This window comes from Cylas formicarius, unplaced genomic scaffold (genome assembly GCF_029955315.1).
Source record: "Cylas formicarius isolate icCylForm1 unplaced genomic scaffold, icCylForm1.1 PGA_scaffold_7__23_contigs__length_41026272, whole genome shotgun sequence".
NCBI lineage: Eukaryota > Metazoa > Arthropoda > Insecta > Coleoptera > Brentidae > Cylas > Cylas formicarius.
The window spans coordinates 26,656,642-26,671,600 of NW_026844352.1; the positions used below are offsets into that span (position 1 = coordinate 26,656,642).

General features: G+C 32.1%; 4 protein-coding genes across 5 annotated transcripts; 2 read left to right on the forward strand and 2 right to left on the reverse strand.

Annotated features, from left to right (window-relative positions):
- Window positions 1-1,371: 1,371 nt before the first annotated feature.
- On the forward strand, window positions 1,372-2,591 carry LOC132704707 (S-phase kinase-associated protein 1). The gene is made up of 2 exons (XM_060674886.1): window positions 1,372-1,699; window positions 1,763-2,591. The coding sequence occupies exon 2, from the start codon at window positions 1,769-1,771 to the stop codon at window positions 2,255-2,257; it is 489 nt and encodes a 162-aa protein (XP_060530869.1). The 5' UTR covers window positions 1,372-1,699; window positions 1,763-1,768; the 3' UTR covers window positions 2,258-2,591.
- A 147-nt stretch (window positions 2,592-2,738) lies between these two features.
- Window positions 2,739-5,272, reverse strand: LOC132705550 (elevenin-like). The gene is made up of 5 exons (XM_060676197.1): window positions 5,100-5,272; window positions 3,280-3,383; window positions 3,091-3,180; window positions 2,961-3,030; window positions 2,739-2,884 (listed from the first exon to the last, which is right to left on the reverse strand). Exons 2-5 carry the CDS (start codon window positions 3,372-3,374, stop codon window positions 2,795-2,797), a joined length of 345 nt encoding a protein of 114 aa, XP_060532180.1. The 5' UTR covers window positions 3,375-3,383; window positions 5,100-5,272; the 3' UTR covers window positions 2,739-2,794.
- A 3,016-nt stretch (window positions 5,273-8,288) lies between these two features.
- On the forward strand, window positions 8,289-9,319 carry LOC132704579 (breast cancer metastasis-suppressor 1-like protein). Its single transcript, XM_060674668.1, has one exon. It carries the CDS (start codon window positions 8,426-8,428, stop codon window positions 9,131-9,133), a length of 708 nt encoding a protein of 235 aa, XP_060530651.1. The 5' UTR covers window positions 8,289-8,425; the 3' UTR covers window positions 9,134-9,319.
- A 112-nt stretch (window positions 9,320-9,431) lies between these two features.
- On the reverse strand, window positions 9,432-11,672 carry LOC132704578 (conserved oligomeric Golgi complex subunit 8). Of its 2 annotated transcripts, XM_060674667.1 has the most exons (6): window positions 11,636-11,672; window positions 11,376-11,573; window positions 10,851-11,323; window positions 10,572-10,785; window positions 10,345-10,508; window positions 9,432-10,293 (listed from the first exon to the last, which is right to left on the reverse strand). In XM_060674667.1, the coding sequence occupies exons 2-6, from the start codon at window positions 11,428-11,430 to the stop codon at window positions 9,502-9,504; spliced, it is 1,698 nt and encodes a 565-aa protein (XP_060530650.1). In that variant the 5' UTR covers window positions 11,431-11,573; window positions 11,636-11,672; the 3' UTR covers window positions 9,432-9,501. The 2 variants fall into 2 exon arrangements, with proteins under 2 accessions (XP_060530650.1, XP_060530649.1); XM_060674666.1 differs by lacking the exon at window positions 11,636-11,672 and having other exon boundaries at window positions 11,376-11,578.
- Window positions 11,673-14,959: the final 3,287 nt, after the last annotated feature.

Genomic DNA, 14,959 nt, shown 5'->3' on the forward strand with positions numbered 1-14,959 from the left:
ATAATAATTATGATTTCATTACTTCGACATTATACATATAGGTATAATTTATCTCTGAATTTATTGGTTGTAACTAAAGTTGTCCATCATATTCTTGCCCAGCAGTTTCGCATCATTTATTCCCGCCAATATAATTAGAATAGTTCATCGGAAAGCGATCCGCTTCATTAAATGCGTTCTCGAAAGTCTGGAAAAATAACTTTATTACTTCTCCATAAACACGAGAAAATCTCGTGAAATAGACAACATAAAAAGCACTTAATTTATATTATTTTATCTTGGTTAATTCGATTAAATCCAAAACTTGCAATCAATTATATCTTGTATTCATATTTTATTGTTGAATTTTATACAAGAAATTTAATGAATTTGCTTTAATTTTTCCTTTCAACGATCATGAAATAAGAATAAAGTGTAAAATATCTCTGGTAATCCGAGGTTACTGAGATTTTTTTTAATTGTATTACCAAAATTCCATTTATTGGAGTTTTCAACGCTAGAAAGCAGGTTTTCGGTAAAACTCTGCTAATCAAGAGTTTGAAAACATTCCATAAACACAAGTTCATATCAAACACTTCTTGGAGTACAAAGTTTGTGAAAAAAAAATAAAGCGATAAAAATGTTGTTTATTTGTTTTATTTTAAAGAAAAGACATTTTTAAAGATGAGAGCGCTGAGAAGTTTCTAGCGCAACCTTCGCAACATTTTAACAATATTAATTAAAATACTACCTTTAACGAAAGTGCTCTTACTAATTTTTTACTTTGCATCTGAAAGACCAATATGAATACAAGCTATTCTAAGATATAATTAACCAAGATAAAATAATATAAATTGAGTGCTTTTTATGTTTGGTTATTTTGGCAACGAATCAAGCTTGAGCAACTGACGCAGGAGGAATCCAGAAATTTTGTAAAGTATTAGTAGTTACTTTACAAATTAAAAAAAAGCTACCACTTCTTAAAAGTCTTCAGTCTGTTTATATTTCTTTTCGAAGTCAAGTAACTGGTTTCAACGGCATTTTAAATAAAAAAAAAATATAAAAATAATTCAAATGAATGATAATCATTGATAAACGCTCCCTTCATCGCTTAATCTACCGCTTAACTCGAAAACTAACCAACGCTCCGTAAATATTGCTTAACAAATATTCAAGTGTCTAAATCTCTCTTAACTCTTGAAGCAAATAGAATGCTTATCTCATGAAAACACCTTGCCAATAGCACTGAGTGCTCTTAATACACTCGCAATATAAAAATAAGAATGATTCTGTGATACAGATGTCAGTAATGGGCGATTGAGACCGGTGCAGGTAGTGTTTCCTATATTCAATGGGTAAAGATTGTGTTCTATGATCAAGTGTCGTGCCCAATTATACACAAATGCAAGAAATTATTAGTTTTCATATAAGAGGTTTGTTTAGCGGATATTTTTACATTGCCCTTTTTGGAAACTGAAAAACAATTATCTCCAAAATTTGAGCATTCGTTATAGGACATTTTTTATCTATGGCTATGATCAAATAATTTCTAGCAATGTGTATCGGTGATGTGTGTAATCTGTGGCTTTTTGCTGATTAAGTGTTTCGTTATTAATATCCGATTTTCTACATGAAAAAATTGTTGTTTTTATTCCGATATTGATGTTAATCGTTTCTACCTTGGCACTCTACTTGATTGTTCTTCAATTTCATATCTGATGTAAGTAAATTTATTTTTAGCTTGCTGTCATCAACAACTGTCTGATTTTGCTTTTCCTGTTAGATCAAAATGCCGAATATCAAGCTTCAGTCCTCAGATGGTGAAACGTTTGAAGTGGACGTGGAAATTGCAAAATGTTCAGTAACAATCAAAACTATGCTGGAAGATTTGGGAATGGATGAAGAGGAAGAGGAAGTGGTTCCTTTGCCTAATGTGAATTCAGCTATTTTACGTAAAGTTATTCAATGGGCCACTTACCACAAAGATGATCCACCGCCACCTGAAGATGATGAAAACAAAGAGAAGCGAACTGATGACATTTCGTCATGGGACGCTGATTTCTTGAAAGTCGATCAAGGTACTTTATTTGAATTGATACTAGCAGCCAATTATCTCGACATTAAAGGCTTATTGGATGTTACCTGTAAGACTGTGGCTAATATGATAAAAGGCAAGGCGCCTGAGGAGATTCGCAAAACATTCAATATTAAAAATGACTTCACTGCTTCAGAAGAAGAACAGGTTCGTAAGGAAAATGAATGGTGTGAGGAAAAATAAATCCTAATTTGATTATGTATACATTTACCATTTACCTTATTCACGAAACTGCTTAACATTAACCAATTTGATTTAACATTTGTCTTAAATGTATTTCTCACCTGATCTGTAATTATTTTAATTATTTGTATTATTGTACAGAAATATTTGTGGATCTGGAGTTTTGATAATAAATTTCTGTGTTTTATTGTAAATCTTATCTTTGTCTCCAGGTGTTCACATATATCCAGTTGTAATAATAATTTGCTTCAGTGGCTATTCTGTCCTGTACCTTATATTTTGTAATACCTGCTCAAGTCTAATAATTTTTAGTTAAATAAATATGCTAAGTGGTTATGTGCTTTTCATTCTAATAGGAATAATTTTGTTTTTCCTATTTGAGGTGCGGAAACAGTAGTTAAAGTTTTCAATAAGAATAACATGAATTGTTTTTTAATTTTTATTCACAATTGTAGAGTAACATATATTGTTTGATAAACAAAATATTCACAGGAATAATACTGATTCATTAGCAAATAATTTTTATTTAGTCAGTCATTACACATATCTTCCAATTACTTGATCACTTGGGGTGGTTTTGCTTGGTGGACCCCGCAACAATGCCATAAGAATTTTGAAATCTTCATACTGAAAAAAAAATCCTTGGTAGAGATAAATTAATAACTGTTTCATGCAAATTGAGTTTATGAAATATTACACTTACATTTTCATTGAGGTTTGGGCTTTGTTGAATACTGTCTAAAAGATAGTCGGGGTCAAAACCTGATGGTGACCTATGTAAAAAAATGGTCCCATTTTCCTATTGTTTACTGTTGTTTTTAGTTAACACCTACCTGGGGTCTCTGAGTTCTTCAGAAAATGCTTGACTGGTGGTGTCTCTTTTCGCAGCAACCCCTCTGCATTTAGGATGATGAACATATATTCTGAAAAATTAAAGAGAAAGTAAATAAATTTATTGAATAATTATTTATCAATTCTTAATTTTAAATAAGGTGGACATTTTTATATATACAAATTTTTACCTGCAGTTGAGTCGTCGAGTCTCTGCTAGAGTGATCAATAATACTAAAACAATTGCGAGTTGCCTTCGGATTTTAATTAAACTGCTGCGACTCATTCTTTGAACCTGAAATTTTTAAATTAGTTATTTTAACAATTATTGGAGGATTAACCACCACCTTAATTATTTGAAAAAAAAAAACAAATTGACCCTATCCAAAATGCTTCACCCTTTGTTATTAATTAATAAATTATTATGTTGCCGGTGACAGCTTCAGTTACCTATCAGTATCAATCTAACTATTTACTACTAGGTACTGGTAAAGTAACCACCCTTTTCCCACGCAAAATGCTTTGAATTGTGGTGAATGTAACATTAATTTGTTTTTCAATTGTTCGATCACGTTGAAATTCCTAGTTGATAAATTATGATTTATATTGATTTCTTTTGATTGTTTAAAAGTAGATACGCGAGATCATAGGCCATGGGAATACTCTTCCAGATGGCTGAATGCATAAAAATCAACAATTTCTTAAATGATATATCGCTTCACTTTTCTGTATATTGGATGTGAGTAAATTTCCACGTTTAAGTAAACATTAATATCGCTCGAAGCAGTGACGGGATAATAATTCGACGGCAATCTCCACTTCCATGTTTGCCATTTATATCCGTTTCTTTGTGAAATCTATTTTGTTACTTTATGGTTAATGTACCTAATTTAAACAATTTATAAAACTAAAATTTTGATATTGACGTAGTTATGTAGATAAAAAAAAACACCTCTTTTCAATTGATATTCATTCAGGTGTCATATTTCGCCACACTACATCACGTCGCTTAAAAATTAAAATTAATATTACTTGGAAAGCGCGGCCAAAATCGAAGAAACCCATTAATCTAATTCCGCCTTAAACTATCTAATATAAGTAAAAAATGTAAACAAACTGTGAAAACATATCTTTCTAGATTTACGAATTAAAAAACGATAATTCAGTTGTATTACAAAGACCAGATAATTGCTATAGGCTTGTCAGAAATGGGCTTCCCACTATTCGGATTTTGAAAACTCAATTAAAGGGGACAAAGTTTTGGTAATTGGTGCAGTCTGAAACTGTGCAGCAATTAAAAACATTCCTACTAATTTCGCAGACATCCAAAAAAAAACATATTCCTCGTTTTTTTCATCATTTGAGGATATATTTTTGAATAAATGATACTTCTAACAATCCTTTTTTGTCGAGAAGACTGCTGTAAAATTTAAGTCACTGAAAGATTTAAAAAAATATATCATGGAATTTTAGTGGGAAGTGAATTTGTGATACCAGGTGTAGATTTGCCTTCAATGTACTTTTTGATATTCCTATTTGTTTTCAGAAGAAAATAATAAAACTATTGATTTAACCAGCGTTTTAGAGATATAAATCATTTTTAAATTTTGAAGTATATTTGTGCAGAGTAAAAAGTGATGCCCCAATTTATTGTAACAGACCAAACGGACAATGAAAATACTAAAAAAACATCACCTGAGGTTGAACTTTCAGCAAAATAGCGATTATCCTTATTTGGTCATAATATCTTCAATTGCCGTATATATTGATAGTCAAAGACCCAGTATAATTAAAAAATGTTGATAGAACTAAACTGTATTTCAATACGCGTATGTTGTTCTCGTAAAAGCATTTCAACATATGAGTGTTTTTTCAGCAAAGTTTCATATGAGACTGTTGAGTCGTAATGATCGAGCAAGGGTTTGCAAGTTTCACTGAAAAATACTTTTTAAATGTAGTTTAATTGCGAAGGACAACACAAGCAAGATCAGAATAAAATGTATATGCTTACCTCTTTCCGGATTAAAGGAAACTGACAAAGGCGGGTTGCAAGATATCTATGATTTCTCCGCAGAAACTTGGAGCTTTTATCCCCGTTTCCTTTTGCTCACAGTCTTGCGCGAATGTCATCAGCACCCTATTATTTTCCGGTTTCTTAATCTATATTTCGTACGCAAGCCAGTACCTATATACATATGTCTCGAAGGAGAGATATAATCAAATCTCACATTCCATGAATTTTTGCGTTATTATCAATTATCGTTAGAACATTTCACCGCATTTCGAACGTAGGCGTCAAATCGTGATGTTTACGCATTGTTAGTTTGCCGGTAAATGCGTCAATAATAGTGCGAAGAAGAGCATTTATTTGCACAATTAATTAATACATGAAGGGGCAGCAAACTGTTAGATTTTCTTAGATACGAAGGGATTCAATTTTGTAAGAATAAGTAAAGGAATGAACATTTTTAAAGGACATGGACTGGAAAACCAGAAAAAATGTTAATATTATGTATATTATTTTTGAGTTGCTTTCTTTATGCAATTTTCTAGTTAGTTTTGGAGATGATATCTACTTACTAAAAACGAATCTTTCTGTTATGTCCATGTCCATATATATATATATATATATATATATATATATATATATATATATATATATATATATATATATATATATATATATATATATATATATATATATATATATATATATATATATATATATATATATATATATATATATATATATATATATATATATATATATATATATATATAAACTCCTTCAAACATAAGTCTTATGAAAAAATCAATTCGTTAGGAGTCTTACCTGGGCTTTTCAAATTGTATTTTGTTTAAAAAGACATACTGAAATTTTACAAAAAATAATCGAATGGAATTAATATCATTTTTTACTGTATTTTTGAATTTCAATCTATTTTAGATTAATATCCTACTACAATATTTTAATGTTCAGAAAAACATATACAACATAAAGGTCATTTTGGATTATTCCTGTTCAACACTTATCAAAATATTTAGAGCATACATAAGAGTGATGCTGTAAGTGCAGGGAACCTATACTACGTCAGAGATATAGATTTGTTGGAGCTCGTAGAGCGTCGTGTCGCACAAATACCAATTGAAGTTGAACGACGAAATACGTTGCCCCAGACTGAAGACAACTCTACTACTCTAAGAAAGCACCGACAAAGAGGAGGCTTAATCCAGACCCACAAAACTCCGCTTCGGTATCTTCCAAACAAGAGGCGAAACAATCCTCAGACTGCCTAAGGTCGGAAGCGCAAAGTCCACTTTTGCGAAACAGCAAACATACACAGTGACGTATAACATACTTGTCAGAATTGACAAACCGTGGCTAAAATCTACAGAAAACATCCGACAAGCTGACGTTTTAAATTGACACTTTTCGCACCTTATGCACTTAAGCCGTGCATAATTGCGTATTTTAGAATAGAGCGTAGAAATATTGTATCAAAAACAAAGAGAGTACACAAATTGAAGTGTCGAATTTTTTAATAATTAACGCGCTTCGAATTAGAACCCATGCTTATTTCCATTTTTTATTATTTAGCTAATATTTGACATTGGAATTACAATTATTGGATTTAAATAGACCCCAGAAACATGTTTGACATCAATTTGTCAGTACTTCTTATGTGAGATTTTAAAAATAGCGGCAGGTGTGATCCATGCACGATTAATTTTTGGAATACATACTTATAGTCGGATATCAATTCTGGACTAACCGCCATTTTATTATCCAAACAATAATCCATAATCCTTCGGATTATTGTCAGAAAATTGTGAAGTACTATAATTTCAAAATTATCCATCCCGTCAAAATACTTGTTGGCCTCAAAATAACTGACCGCGTTTGCTATTTTTCCGAAAATTGATGTTAACACAAACGTATTAAAATTCTTGGAGTTGCCTATTATTGTCAATATTTTTGTCGCCTCATTGGAGCACTGAAAATAAATTAAAAATGATAAAAAGATGCAATTTGATACAGAAAAATGTACTTACAGCCATAGCTTTATAGCGATTTGCAACATTCTCATCCGAATTATTTGTTAAAATACCCAGCAGATTTGATATAAACTTATTCAACATATCTCGAAATTGTTCTGAAATTGTTTCTGCGTTACAAATTTGTCGGAAAGAATCTTTCAAAAGGTCGAATTTTTGAGGCACACTGTAGATTTTTTCCGATTTTAAAGAAGCAATTAGGAAGTGCAAGATATCTGAGAAGATTTCTTGCACGACAAGTACCAGATTGATTCCTGTCTGGTCGAAAATTTTTTGAAATTCGCTTTGGAAGTTCACAGTTACAAACTTCCCCGCGTGCGTATCACTTGTCAATTTATCTAGTTGGCAAAAGTCAGCAAGATCTTCCGTTCTAATTAAGCACTCGCTATCGCCAAGACATAACAATTTAGTTGCTCTTTTTAAAAATTCCGCTAGCTCTTTGAAATGATCATCCTCTGCGTCAGCCTCGCTAGCTACCGACGCACTTTCTAGGAATTGCACAGCTTTTAATAACGACATATTCAGTATTTTACTTTGCGACACCGCAAGTAGATTACAATGTTTACTAATTCAAAATGGTCAAATGCAATTTTGTCAACAAGCTTTTAATAATTTCGTCGCCAACATAGATGCTAAATGCATAAGTAGCATTGCAACGATTTAAATTTATTGGTTCTTGTTGTTATTGATTGTTACTGTACAACAGCTACGTATATTAATTTATTTAATAGGCATATGAGTTTTACGTTTTCATGACTGATTTAAAATTTAATTTTTAAAATTTGTTATTACTGGTATAACTCCTGACGCCCATTTTTATTTTACATATTTCATTGCATATTTTGGCTTTTCTTTGGTGATAATTTTGTGAGAATATAATTTCCACCGAAATGCAGACACAAATTTGCAGATTCATTGTTTGCTTCTTATCTCAATTTAAAAAAAAGCTTTTATGACATAACTGATGATAACGCAGCGATAACGCAATATTAGTAAAAATGTTCTAGTCTGCAGCCCCTCATATTTACGTCTTTTTTTTGGTAATATTGTTTTAAAGGCTTGCTACAATAAAGAAGAAGAATATGAACCACAAAACAAACGTTACCTGCTTACCAAACCTATTGTTTAGTGGTCTGTGATGGAAGTACGAATTTCGACATAACCGCAATATTTAAGAAGCTTTTAGTTTCACTATTTAGTTTGTATGTGGAGGCGCCCTACAACACCGAATGAGAATCATGTAGTTAAAATAATAACTATTTGAATAAAATTACGGCAAAAATGCCTCAACTTAAATTACCGCAAAACAATAACTCAAGCCCTGCAGACGCAAGCGACAATGAAGTCTCCGGGAACGATTCTGAACGTTCAAACACAAGTCACGAAAATGAAGGCAATCGAGAATCCTCAGAAGATGAACCGGACTCGGACGATAGTTCCGAAATGGATGAAGGGGAATGTGAGACTCGTAGAACAGAACTTATCCAACATGTCCAAGATTTGGAAAATCAGTTTAGTTTGTTACGAGAGCAGCTTTATCGTGAAAGAATACAACAAGTAGATACCCAACTTGCGGAAGTAAAAGCAGGTAAATCACCAGACTATCTTCTTCCACTGCAACAACTAGAAGAAAACAGACGTACTAGAACAGAGGTGGCTGGTATTTTAAAACAGCTCCGACTTGAAAATATCAATAATCACTATGATGCGGAAAAGCAAGCAGCCTTGCAAAACTTTGAGAGTGAAAAAAATTTAGCTAGTGATTATTATTTCAGTGAATTAATGGAAACAATAAGAAGGCTTGAAGAAGACAAACAAAATAGTGAAATTACTTGGGGTGAAGGAGGAGAGTGGAGTATGAGATCTCGATCTCGGTCCAGAAGAAAAGCTGTTACAGTTTCTGGTCCATATATAGTGTACATGCTTCGACCACAGGATATCATGGAAGATTGGACTATAATTCGGAAAGCTTTGAAGAGAACTTTATAAAGTGTTTTTAAACTCTATGATGAGTTTTCTCTTCTCAAATGATTTGTAATACTGTAAATTATTATACTCTTTAGTACAATAAACTGAGAAATATGTATCAAAATTTTCAATTGTCTGTAATCTGAGCTTATGCAATTGAACCCAGAGTGTAAAGATTTTTGTGGTGCTAAGAGAAATTAATTACCCATGTCAACCCACCCATAAATTTGGCAAATGTGACAATGCACTATTTGTTGAGATTTTAACATAAAGGAATGTTGGGTAAATAAAACAAAAGTTCAATAAAAATACATTGGAATAATTTGAAACACTAGCCTTTTTTACATATCTTACATCTTAGCAATCTAAAAATTTAAAATTTATATTAGTTATTCTTTTGAAGGGTTCTCTAGTTCCTGCTGACTAAAGTTGTCACTGATAGATTCCTGTTTTAAAGTAGAAGCCATATTTTCATCAAAATTCAAAATGGGTTCAATTTTTTGTGGTAATAAATGTTTAATTGGATCGATAATCAATTCTTTATTCAAAAAGGAAATTTTTTCTTGTTGCAAAGTTTGTAAATTTATACCGAGATGACTAGCAACCTGGCTTGGCGGATAAATTATGTGAATGTACTTTTGAATATGGGGTATCAAATCATCAGAGAAACACATTAATAACCTTGTGAAAGCGTCTTTTGAGTAGCTGCTAAATGCCAAGTGTTCTTGAGAATATAGTTCCAACAGTGACTTAGCGATGAAAATTAAAGATCTTTGTAAAGAGTTAACAATGTCCATAAGAACTGCAAAGGGAGCACACAGTCTAAGTTCATTTAAGCTTTTCAGCACATGATTCAAATATTCTCCCAATGGATAGAATTCTAACAAACTATCTGGGGGATGAAATGGATCATCCATCCTGCTTTTCCAAGGTATGTTAGGTAAAGTCTTATTAATCAAAGTAAATTTTTCTATATTCTTCTCAAAGTTGATCATGGCTTTCGATATGGAATTGTTAAATTTTTCAGTCAATTGTGTCGTAAAAATAGGAACTAAGAGAGGCCTAAAATCACAACCTACTTTGCTAAATGACAACCCAAAGTACATACACTGATCCATAATGGATTCCATTGATGAGATGTACTTTAAATCTTCCTGTAATATTGATAGGAAATCTTCAATCTACAAATGCATACATGAAAAAATAATTAAAACAAAATCTACTATAATTACCCTATCATGTATCCAAGAATAAAACACAAGATTCTCGTTTACACTATGTTTTGCTGAGTTTATTTGTGTGACTGAAATATCAGCAAAAACAGCTCTATAATGTGTTATAATGTTAAACAAATTCACCCTTGTCAATTCAATGGTCTTTGCTAGGTGGTGATTTCCTAAAATTAGCAGAATGGTATAACAGTCTACCTATAATGAAAAATTTCTCAGAAATCTCTTACTATCATCTGTAGGAATGTAGGCAACACACTGCTGTAACCACGAGCCTCTAGCTTGTAAAAATTTTAATTTTAGTTCTACTTCAGTAAAAACATCCATTCTTCTCAAATAACCGACAATTTCTAAACATTTTGGCAGAGTCAAGTCTTGTCTTAGTTGCAATAAGAGTTGATGCAACATCAAGAACCAAGCATCTTCAATATCTTCCAAAATTGTCTGAGAAAATAAGGCATCTCAGTTTTTGTATAAAGTAGTCACCACAATACTTTCATTCAACTTACATTGAAAATGGCAACATCTGGAAATTTAACGGCAAGTCTTCGTACATATGCCGCTAGTTCCAGTGCATCTTCATACATTTTGTCATCGATAAATGAATTCATCAACTGTGGCAACTCCAAAACTTCCAACAATTGGGAATTTTTTGTTAATGTTAAAGAATTTAATCTTCTCAAATTGTTAATACTACTTGAACTTTCTGTAAAACTGTGACAGTGAATTTCAAATGCTGGTATATTATTTAGAAGCTCATTCAGTTTAACTTCAATCAAATTAAAATGGCTAGACAGCTGTTTTGAACATTGTGCAGTTTCAATGAATGTTTTATAATTTGTAACAGCTAACTCTTGAGTCTGATCATGAATATCGTTACTATCTTTAGTCAGACGCTGGGGTTCTTTAACTAGATCTTCTACTTTATAATTTCCGACTTTATTTAGATATTCATTAAAGCTTGATTTGTAATCCCAATCACCTATGAACAAAATCGTAAGAACAAACCTATTTATAACTAATCAGGTACATACTTGGGTAGCCATTGGGAAAAAGCAAATTTAAAAGTTTTTCTCTTTCAACACTCATGACTGGAGTAAAATATTTTCAAAATTATATTTGTTAAGGTTATAGATTATTGTTCATTCGTGTCATAAATCCGCATTCTGTTGATCACAGACATAAAATACATCTGAAATGATGCCTTTACACCGGCAACACATTATACACATCTAATAAAATTAATTTGCAGTTTTGATATAAATTGCACAACTAGGAGATTTAAAATACTCACGTCTCTCACAATGGACACACAGTTTTAACCAAAAAAAGCTCAATATTGCATAGTTGACGAATTTAATTACGAAAAAAAAATGCAAAGCTTTACGGCAACTAAGTAAATCTGTTTCATTTAACAATTATTAAGGGAATAAATATCACCGTCTGATTTTATAATAATTGAAATCATAGCATTAGTTTCTAAGTAAACATTACTATCAATGCAATGCGTCGGTTGTTGATAAATCTAAGTTTCAGTTCTGCTCAGAAGAAGCCAGCAGGATGACTAGCGCAACGTCAGCAAGTTCAATTTATCAACAACCGACACAGCAGGCATCCAGAAGATATGTAAATTGTCATTTTAATACAGGGGTTAGATAAAAGTTGGGCAACCGGCATACATCTCAGGAATTATTGGATTTAAATTCATTAAATTTAGTATACCAGGCTTTCTAATTCGACTGGATCCAATGGTGGCATATTGCCACATTTATGGTTTTTTCCTAAGTTACCAAACTTTCTTATTTTAAACAGAAAGGGCATGCTTTTATTACATTTTTGGAATGCTCTTAAAAATCTAAGCATTTCTTCTGTATATATACCCTGTACCCAAATTCAATAGTTTTTGTATGTATGACAAAAAAGACAATATTTAATGATTTAATGAATAAACTAGAATTTAATTTATCAAAGACATAATTATTGATTTCAACTAAAACTCTTTAAAAATAAAAAAAGTTAATTCGTTTAATAAATGCTTAAGCTAACATCCTTCTGTTACTTGACAATGTCCAACGCGATCTGTACATTCCCATACGAATTGAAATGTTAACGATGGTCGGTTATCAACTATAGATAATCCACAAACTTCGAACACAATTAGCTGCAAATAATAATTCAGTCAGCCATTAGTTATTTTATAAAAATTAAGTGTAAATCGTGTAAGGTACATCTCCTTCGGGAATTGTCTGAAGATGATCCAGATTGGTGGATCGAATTTTGTGGTCGTGTTATGGATGAATCGATTTTAAATCCAAATTTATAATTTTATATTCTTTTTCGGATGAGGCGACTCTTTGTTTGAAAATCCTCAAATGCTAAATTTATGGCTTGGAATAATTGGGTGCGAATACTATAGGGCCTTTTCTCACCGGTGAAAAATATTATACCCTTTTAAGGGCGCAAGGTATCTTTTCAATTAACTTTGCATTATCCGAACAACAGAAATGGAGAACTAGGGATGATTGATACCCGCGCATGCTTTTAACAAGATAGGGCACCTCCCTATTAAAAGAGTACCTGAATCAAATCGGTGGATCGGACGCAGAAGAGCTATGGACTATGCTTCACCAAGATTTATTTCTTTGAGGTCAAATTAAAGTGTAAAAAAAAACCAGCACCTTGGCTAACTTCGAAGAACGGATAGGAGTCGAAATTCGAGCTATAACACCGAATGCTCTCCAAAACACCGTACGGGAATTCACAGACTGCTTACGACATTTTCAAACAGCAGACAGACGTCAGTTTGATCATTTCCTAAAATAAGTACTTTCTTTTTTGTTTTTAAATAGTTTTTATTGTTATTTAAGTTTATCAATGCGTTAAAATCAATAATTATATAGTTTATAAATTAAATTCTAGTTTATTGATTAAATCGTTAAATATTATAATTTTTTGTCATTCGAGCAAAAACGGTTGAATTTGGGAAAAATACTTTTTTAGGAGCAATCCTAAAATGGAATAAAAATATACCCTTTCTTTTTGAAATAAGAAAGTTTGGTAGCTTAGGCAAAATTACATAAATGTGGCAACGTCGTCTATATAGATGGTGATGGTGATATACCATTGGATCCAACCGGAATAGGCACCCAAATACCCAAAACCCGTACACCAAAGATCATGAATGTAAGTCTAATAATTCCTGAGATGTATGACCGTTGCTCGCCTTTGACTAACCGTGTACATACTTAAAATACATTAAGAGCCCTATATTATATATTCTGCCATATTTTAAAAATATTCTGCTAAATGCAGCGTTGCCTGATCTATCCGAAACCGCACGTATAATACCGATTGGTTTCTTATCCAAAATGTTAAGTAATGATTGGTTAATTGAAATGGCACACAAAAAAATCATTTATAAATATTATGAATTCAAAGTGCACCTACTTTACCGCACTTTTTGGGCTATCGGGAGGGCTGAAAGAATGTAGCGCTATGAAAACTTGGTCCAAGAAGCGAAATTTGTGCCTTGACTGAATTATACAAAGATTTTTATTGCAGCCTAGTTTGAATATCGTGAGGCTTCTGTAATCACAGCGTGGGACGAGAAATGATATATATGTTGTCAATTGGTCGAAGATTTTCGCGTCTCGGTCGAGATGCAGTGGTAAAACCGTAAAATGTGCTATCTCGCTTCCTTCCTTTAAAATCCCGGAGTAACTTTGTAGTTGTCGAGGTTCAACCATAATGCGATAAAATGTTAACCGCTAATTCATTGACTAACAAACTTTTGTACCGCGAGAAAAAAAAATCAATTTTAATAATTGTATTGGAGGCTTTTTCATAAAAGAGAACTCCACTACAAGCCCTTTCTGATGACAATATATATCATCAGTTCGCGAACTCCGATTGCCATGGCGAATAGAATGAGCTCGAAGAGATTCCTGTGTTAACATTCAATAATTTAAATTCACTAAAAGGAAATCTTGTGTTGTTGCAATGTTGGTAAAATTATACCCAGATCACAAGCAACCTGGTTTAGTGGATAAATCGTGTGAATGTTGAATGTGAGGAGTCATCAGAGAAACACACTCGACATGTGTAGCACTCATATTAGCAAATTATGTATTCCTATAATATACATTTTTCGCCTTCCTTAATTCATATTCCAAATATTTTGGCATACTTGCATGCTGAAAAATTTATGGCTACATAAGGTTTATCATTTTTTGTCTATCTGTAGGATCTCGTTTTCTATCCGTTTCTACCCCTTGGCCGTCATATATGCAGTGACGTACTCAGTAAGAAATCCGCAAATAAAATAAAAGTTAGAAAAATACTTTTAGCCAAAGCTTTTTAAAAACTGCGTGAATATTTGGAATAGGTTTTTCATATTTTGACATTTGATAGATACACATTTTCTAGTTTCAAAAACTTTAAATTTAATTTTAAAAAATAGAATGTTTTTTAGTTGAAATGCTTTCCGAGTAGGTACGTATAGCATTCTGGTTCCCAGAAGCAGTACAGACTGGACAATATTTAAAACAGATATGAATCTTGGTAAAAGCAAATCTGAGAGATTTGTGCATTTATAAATTTATTATAAAAAGTGAGGGAC

Bases quoted from the DNA above. Each gene is read 5' to 3' on its own strand.
- LOC132704707 (XM_060674886.1), top strand. From the start codon at position 1,769: ATGCCGAATATCAAGCTTCAGTCCTCAGATGGTGAAACGTTTGAAGTG.
- LOC132704579 (XM_060674668.1), top strand. From the start codon at position 8,426: ATGCCTCAACTTAAATTACCGCAAAACAATAACTCAAGCCCTGCAGAC.
- LOC132705550 (XM_060676197.1), bottom strand. From the start codon at position 3,374: ATGAGTCGCAGCAGTTTAATTAAAATCCGAAGGCAACTCGCAATTGTT. The intron at 3,031-3,090 runs GTAGGTGTTAAC...TTTTTTACATAG, and splicing joins GAAGAACTCAGAGACCCCAG to GTCACCATCAGGTTTTGACC. The intron at 2,885-2,960 runs GTAAGTGTAATA...TTTTTTTTTCAG, and splicing joins GCCCAAACCTCAATGAAAAT to TATGAAGATTTCAAAATTCT.
- LOC132704578 (XM_060674667.1), bottom strand. From the start codon at position 11,430: ATGAGTGTTGAAAGAGAAAAACTTTTAAATTTGCTTTTTCCCAATGGC. The intron at 11,324-11,375 runs GTATGTACCTGA...TTTTGTTCATAG, and splicing joins TTTTCCCAATGGCTACCCAA to GTGATTGGGATTACAAATCA. The intron at 10,509-10,571 runs GTAAGAGATTTC...TGCTAATTTTAG, and splicing joins CTACATTCCTACAGATGATA to GAAATCACCACCTAGCAAAG.